This window comes from Montipora foliosa, chromosome 12, assembly GCF_036669935.1.
Source record: "Montipora foliosa isolate CH-2021 chromosome 12, ASM3666993v2, whole genome shotgun sequence".
Lineage (NCBI taxonomy): Eukaryota > Metazoa > Cnidaria > Anthozoa > Scleractinia > Acroporidae > Montipora > Montipora foliosa.
Window position 1 is genome coordinate 2,131,706 of NC_090880.1, and position 7,699 is coordinate 2,139,404.

The 7,699-nt window shown below is 40.3% G+C and overlaps 2 protein-coding genes across 4 annotated transcripts; both read left to right on the plus strand.

Annotated features, from left to right (window-relative positions):
- Window positions 1–1,062: 1,062 nt before the first annotated feature.
- On the plus strand, window positions 1,063–2,330 carry LOC137980516 (uncharacterized skeletal organic matrix protein 5-like). Its single transcript, XM_068827977.1, has 3 exons — window positions 1,063–1,161; window positions 1,284–1,575; window positions 2,326–2,330. Exons 1-3 carry the CDS (start codon window positions 1,063–1,065, stop codon window positions 2,328–2,330), a joined length of 396 nt encoding a protein of 131 aa, XP_068684078.1.
- Window positions 1,936–5,622, plus strand: LOC137979048 (uncharacterized skeletal organic matrix protein 5-like). Of its 3 annotated transcripts, none has more exons than XM_068826210.1 (5): window positions 1,936–2,153; window positions 2,363–2,705; window positions 4,549–4,606; window positions 4,735–4,861; window positions 5,041–5,622. In XM_068826210.1, exons 2-5 carry the CDS (start codon window positions 2,372–2,374, stop codon window positions 5,560–5,562), a joined length of 1,041 nt encoding a protein of 346 aa, XP_068682311.1. In that variant the 5' UTR covers window positions 1,936–2,153; window positions 2,363–2,371; the 3' UTR covers window positions 5,563–5,622. The 3 variants fall into 3 exon arrangements, with proteins under 3 accessions (XP_068682311.1, XP_068682314.1, XP_068682313.1); XM_068826213.1 differs by having other exon boundaries at window positions 1,936–2,119; XM_068826212.1 differs by lacking the exon at window positions 1,936–2,153 and adding an exon at window positions 2,187–2,279.
- Window positions 5,623–7,699: the final 2,077 nt, after the last annotated feature.

Below are 7,699 nucleotides of genomic sequence, written 5' to 3' on the forward strand. Positions count from 1 at the left end.
AATTGTGCCTTTATAGTACCCTTTACAGCCCGAGTAACTCAATGACTTGCCTTATTAATTTATATTTTCACACAAAATAATTATATTAAATTCCCTCTTATATCTGTAGACTGCTACTGCACATGTTATCATGACACTGATACTTGGCGTTAACGGCAAAAGGGAATGAGCCGAGTAAAAAGAAAAACAGTAAACTTGTTTTAAACTGATTGGATGAGGTTGTTAACAAGAAAATTTTCGGTCGTATTTGTAACTATAGGAAAATCTTATTAACTTAGTTTCCTTGTTTAATTTACACTTGCTTAGTACCACACTATTACTTGAGAATCAAGGAATTTTGGAATCTTGGTCAAGAGGGCGAGCTTCGTTATCTGGTACAAAATGCGTTTACGTCTTATCGTTTATTTCGTTGCAGTCCTTTTCTCGATGGCTGTGAATGCAGACAGATCCGACAAATCTTGCGCCAAACCGTTCAACCAAGTCATGCTTTGCAATCTTATGTGCAACATGCTTCAGGATTCGGGAGCCAACGAGGCTATTAAAACGCTGCAGAATAAACTGGAAAGTCTCGTTGCAGTAGTCAACATTTCCTCACTAGGTAAGCTGATTTTTAATTTCAATGGTTTCGTTGATGGAATACAAGCAGATGAGAAATTGGCGAGAGGCGAAGAGAACATCGCGTTTGACGGTCTAGAAAGCATTTCCTGCCCGCTTTTAGCGATTGGCATCCCATCTTATATCGATTCATCAAATATTGGTTGACCAGCTTTGTCAGATGTTCCATATCCAAAATAAAATACTTTATGAAGTTATTTCTGATCACGACATTTTTTATACACTTTCTACAGCTGTTCCTGCTGTTCCTGTCTCTTCGTCTTCGTGCAAAGAGCTGTATTAAAAACACAAGTAAGCGCCTAATGAAAGTAATGAACTATATGTATTTTAAAATGTAGACATCAGGGATTAATGCACACGGGAAGCTTTTCGTACTAGCTTCCGAACCATTTCAACCAACGAGGTTTTATTTGGTACAGGTTCTCCAAAAGCCAAGTGTATCCACTAATGTTTGGGTTGCAGAAGATTCCTGTTTATTGTCACATGGGAAACTTTGGATGCGGAGGTGGAGGATGGACGCTTGCGATGAAGATTGACGGAAAAAAGGTATCCGAGAGCGCAAGTTTTCCTCAACAATCGACTGAGTTCTTCGCTAACCGCATAGATGTTTATTTTCGACATCTTTCTGCAGTTGTGCTCCTGCAGCTAATTCTTTGTTTTTATTTCAGAAAACCTTTCATTATGATTCGGCCTTGTGGAGCAGCAAAAACGCCTACAACCTCCCAGGAGGAAAGACTGGGTTTGACTTTGATGAGACCAAGCTACCGACCTACTGGAACACGTCTTTCTCCAAGATCTGCCTCGGTATGAAGATCCCTCGTCAGCCAATCAAGTTTCTGGTCATCAACAAGCAGGCCCAGTCTCTGCATTCACTGATAGCTGACGGCAAATACCGCTCCACATCACTGAAACGCAATACATGGAAGACGCTGATTACGTTATGCAATAAATTATACATTGGTGAGACAGGTAGACGACTAGGTGACCGATTCCGCGAACACCTTCGCGATGTTGAGAAGAATGACAAGGATGCATCTAAGCCAGTCGCTCGCCATTTCAATCTGCCTAACCACTCCAAAAAACACATGGCTATCTGCGGCCTTTCCCTATATCTAGATACGACGGAAACCCGCAAGAATCTGGAACAAAAATTCATCTTTCAAACCGGCACCCTTAATCCTCATGGTATTAACGAACGCTTTTCATTTAACTAATATATTCCTATTTTTCACGTTGCCATGTTACCACCAATAGCGTAGCTCCTACTCTACTATAAAAACTACACGTAACCCATAATCCCTCGATTCGCTCTGACGAAGGGCTAACGCTCGAAACGTCTTCTTTCAGGTGGCCAATTTACATTATCCACTCTGTTGATAAAACCAAATTTTTGTATACTACTTCCCCACCGACGCAGCACCACAGTTTCTTTAGAAACTGACCGTTTTCAAAGCAATTAAGAAATACATGTAGTCGTGTTCTGCAGACAGCTGCTTCCTGTCCAGTGAGTACATAAATTGTTCACCACATACATCCAGGTATAAAAGGCCCTATTTCGTGCTCTGGTTATTACAAGATCAAGCTGATTTACGTATTTTACTGCGACAGCTTAGCTCTCTTTAACAAGATTCTTCGACTAAAGCGACTTCAAAGATTCCTGTTAGGTTGTTGACACTTTTTTTATTATGATTTTTTTTTCAAATTTTGCAGTATAATGTCATTTTCCTGACTTTATTTTTTAAAATAGGACACCGCTATGATTAGGGAGAACATGGATCAAAAGCTTGGATATTTGACGATCTTTTCAATATTCTTTATTCCACGGTTGTTCATGATGGCTTCTAGCAAACAGTGTGAGGTCAAGTTATTAAAGTCCGGCAGAGCTCTTAAGAATCACATTTTAAAAACGGTTGCTGTCAGAACTCCTCTTGACTGCCACTTTCTATGTCAAAATAATATGAAGTGCAAAAGCTACAATTTCATGATCACCAGCGATATCTGCGAGCTGAATAACAGTACTAAAGAAGCTAGACCCCATGACTTCCTACCAGATGACGCCAGGTTCTATATGGGGATAAGGCCGGATAAAGGTAATATTTCAAACTCATCGTTAATTTGTACGAACGAAATTGTAGACATAGAGTTTGTGGAGGCATTATTTCTTTGGTTCTTTAGTTTTCTTAAAAGAACAAGGCTTCTCCAAATCCGTTCGGTGGAGCTTTATTTTTCTCTATTTTAAATATTTTTAACAATTTGTAAACCATTGCAGAATCGTACATATTTTGTTGCAATAGAAACAGACTATCACAAGATGGTGAAGGAAGAGAAAAAGGGGAAGGAAGGGGATGAAAATGATATCAATTTTCGAACATTTAAAAATAGCAGGCTTTCAGGGTGCATAAGCGTGCATTAAAAATCAAAAATTGAGATCACTTGTAATTTCCCTTTCTATTTCTTGACTATGTTAACCACGCGCCTGCCCACAAAACCAATGAATTTATTGCTTTTTGTACATGTACTGATATCATTGATGCTTACGGGGACAAATCTCTTCCCCCTGAAGAGCTTCCATTGGACAACCAAAAAATTGTTGTCTTTGAAGATCTGGTTTTTGAAAGTAACAAGATACTATCGTCAATGAATAATTTTATCAACGGGCGCCACCTGCAGCGTTGTCTATTTTGCACATACAGAGTGACTCACAAGGTGCCAAAAACCAACCGCGATAAAAGAAACTAATTTTTGTGGAGCTGGGTCAGTTGAATACGAGCTGTTCAGCAAACCGCGCGCGTTACTGCTGGAAAATATTCCTTTTTGATTACGATGAACCCAAAGAGTTGATAAAAAAAATATATTAAAGAAACATGAAAAAATATAATGACACGGCTTCTAGAACAACAACTGGAGAACCCGGTCCGCCTGGTCACCGTGGGTACAGGGGTCGCAAAGGGGTAAAATGGCACTATCGTTACTGTCACTCTCGTAAGCGGTGATATTGAAATGGATTTATACAAAATGAAACATCTTGGCACTCCTCAGGCTATTGAAATGATGCACTGCATGGTCAATGTTGGGTTTGTTTATGTTCAATCCCCAAGTTCAGAATTGTACTTTCATTGTACCTTTTACAGCCCGGGTAATCCAATAACTTGCCTTATTATTTTCGCACAAAATAATTACAGCAAATTGCCTCTTATATCTGTACACTACTACTGTACATGTTGTACACTGACACTTGGCGATGACGCCAAAATGGAATGAGCCGAGTAAAAAGAAAAACAGTAAACTTGGATTAAACTGATTGGATGAGGTTGTTAACAAGAACATTTTCGGGCGTATTTCTAACTATAGGAAAATCTTATTAATTTCCTTATTTAAGTTAGTACCGCACTACTACTTGAGAATCAAGGAATTTTGGACTCTTCGTTAAGAGGGCGAGCTTCCTTATCTGGTACAAAATGCGCTTAAGTCTCGGCGTTTCTTTCGTTCCAGTCTTTTTCTCGATGGCTGTAAATGCACCAATCCGTTCAGCCATGTCATGCTTTGCAATCTCATGTGCAACTTGCTTCATGATTAGGGAGCCAACGAGGCTGTTAAAACGCTGTAAAAAAAACTGGAAAGTCTCATGAATAGTCAAGAAATCATCTCTAGGTAAGCTGATTTTTAAAAATTGATCGGTCATTTCGATGGTTTCAATGACAGAATACAAGCAGACGAGAAGTTGGCGAGATGCCAAGAAAACATCACGTTTAGTCTACGTTTGACGGTCTCGTAGGCTTTTCGCTGGTCGCTGTTAGCAATTGACATCCCATCTAATATCGATTCATCCAATATCGCTCCACCATGCAGCTTTTTCAGAGATGTTCCTTATCCAAAATAAAATACTTAATGAAGTTATTTCTGATCACGGCATCTTTAATATACTTTCTACAGCTGTTCCTGCTGTTTCTGCCTCTTCGTCTTCGTGCAAAGAGCTGTATGAAAAACACAAGTAAGCGCCTAATGAAAATACTGAATTATATGTATTTTAAAATGTAGACATCAGGGATTAATGCACGCGGGAAGCTCTTCGTATTAGCTTCAGAACCATTTCAACAAACGAGGTTTTATTTGGTACAGGTTCTCCAAAAGCCAAGTGTATCCACTGATGTTTGGGTCGCAGCAGATTCCTGTTTATTGTCACATGGGAAACTTTGGATGCGGAGGTGGAGGATGGACGCTTGTGATGAAGACTGACGGCAAAAAGGTATCCGAAAGCGCACGTTTTTCTCAACTATCGAAGTTCTTCGCTAACCGGGTAGATATTTGTTTTCGACATCTTCTGCAATCAACTCCCTTGCCAACTTATACCCACCTCGTTCTCAGGGCTTTTTTCTGCGGTTGTGCACGAGCAGCTAATTCTTTGTTTTTTTGTTTTTATTTCAGATGACCTTTCATTATGATTCGGCCTTGTGGAGCAACAAAAGCGCCTACAACCTCCAAGGAGGGAAGACTGGGTTTGACATTGAAGAGACCAAACTACCAACCTACTGGAACACGTCTTTCGCCAAGATCTGCCTCGGTATGAAGGTCCGTGGTCAACCAATCAAGTTTCTGGTGATCAACAAGCAGGCCCAGTCTCTGCATTCACTAATAGCTGACGGCAAATACCGCTCCACATCACTGAGCCGCAACACATGGAAGACGCTAATTGGTTCTCAAGCGTCCTTGCAGGCCAACTGTAGCATGGAAGGGTTCAATGCCGCTGGCTCCTCAAAAGGCTACTCCAAAGCAAGAATCGGCATTATTGGAAACCAGGAGAACGACTGCACAACTACAGACTCTAGAATTGGGTTTGGAACCGGAGGGTATCATGATGATTCCAACACATGCGGGAACTTCGCACACATTACTTCAGATAATGGGTGGAAAAACATCAAAGCCATGGGATATATTTTGGTTCAGTAGAGAGGCATGTTTCTGTATTTGACTTTTCAAAAGAGTCATTGATGAAATAAAGAGTCATTGATGAAATAAAGAGTTATTCCATTCTCAAGACTTGCTTAGCGTAGAAGCAAAAATCAATCTTAGGGCTGGATCACGAGCTTCATTCGTCGGAAAAAATGGCTTATCCGTACAATTAATATCGGCCGAGTCCTTTGAAGTTTGGTACAGTCTGACAAAAACTTGTAAGGATCTCACATTACGGTCCCACCCATCCAAGCTTTGCGATTTTACCGATTTTGGCAAAACAAAGGAAAAACGGGCTAGTGGGAACTGGCCCTTAGGGAAAATTGTTATCACAGTATCAAGAAACACTTGTGAAAAGTTGAAAGATTTCCATTAATACTCGAATCACTTTAAATAGCAAGGCTAAAAACATTGTAGTCCCCACTGTCCATAACACACAAAGTATATTCCATTTCCACTGCTAACTAAGTTTCTTTGCTCTTTACGATTTTAAGAAAATCCCGGAATGCAAGCGCATCAAATACGTCAGTAAGCGCTTTCCGAGCCAAGTGGCCCAACACGCCGGAGCTTATCCCCGGTTTCCTTAGCATGAAGCGACAAGGAGTATTTCTACTCCCCCCTGGATGGGATGCTGGTCCATCGCAGGGTTACTCCCAGCCTTGAATTCGCCGGTACCCATTTATACACCTGGGTGGAGAGAGGCACCGTGAGAGTAAAGTGTCTTGCCCAAGAACACAACACAATGCCCCCAGTCAGGACACGAACCCGGACCACTCGATCCGGAGTCGAGCGCACTAACCATGAGGCCACTGCGCCTCCCAAATAATACGTCAGTACCGGTATTAATTAAGGACGTTGCCTGATAATTGAGAGCTATGAAAATAGCATAAAAACAAATGGACAGAATTGTTAAACTTAGCTCGGCATTAAGTCTTGTGCTGTCGCCTTCGTATAAAATTAGTTTTTTTTTCTAACGTCCGTTACCGTTTAAAAACAAAATCTTTAAAGAAATAAAGTCCGCGTTTTACTAGTCTGCGTTTTACAAGTCCTCGTTTTACTAGTCCAGTCCAGTCCAGTCCAGTCCAGTCCAGTCCCCGAAATACAGTATGCGGTGGCGGACCGTAGTTTGTCAACCGCAAAACTTTCTTTATTCCCCTGGGTCTACTGGCATGACTGCATTGACTCAGTCGTCCAATCACAGTCACGCTTCCTTCGTGTTGACAAAGTTCAAACACATTCGCGAAGGCGGAAAGCATTGAAAGATACGAGAATGAAAAGCCGTAGTAAACAAACTTTTGCGCATTCATGCCGCTTTTATTAGATAATAGGATTTTGTACGTAGTAGGCTTTTCGCGATCTTAACTGTATTTATCAAGCCTTCAAGGAATTAACATTAATTACGCAGATGCTAATAATTAAATTTCACTGTCTTCAGTAAGTCCAACCACAAAATAAGTTTATTTGCATGTCAATATATATTCCTTGAAAAAATCAACAAGAATTTGTGACGCTAGTGAATAATAAAGCAGCTGCTATTTCCAAAACGATGGAATTACCTGGTGATAAATAACCTTGTCTGGGAGAGTGAATTTTTGACTTTGCAGAAACATCGGTCAACCTCAAGAATTGGGCTGTTGAATTTGCACATTTTTTGTCAAAATTTATAACACTTGAAAGAAAAAAAGCAAACTAGCAAAAACAAAAACCCGGTGTATTGCCATCATTTTGACACAGATGTATCCTTGTTTACGCGAGTTGTTAGTAAACACGCACAATAACTTGATCATGGCGGCCGCTGAAGTCCTGGAAGTCGACGGCACTTTCGATTTTGCGATTTCCTTGCGCAGCCAAAAGTACAATACAAAAATTGAACGGAGCAAAAATCTCCCAAATTGTTTTTCGCTTATGGTAACTTTTTAAAATTCGAGGTTCAAAATTTATGTTGTTTTCATGTCGCAAATTTTATTGCTGATTGCAAAATATTTTATTGTCGATCGACACTTCCTGAAAACTTCCTACTGCTCTTCCCACAAACTGTGTATCACTATTTAGTGTAAATACACAGGTGATTATACAAAATCGAGCGCTCTCATTGGCTCGCTATCTCGGATTATAAGCCGATAATCACCTCACA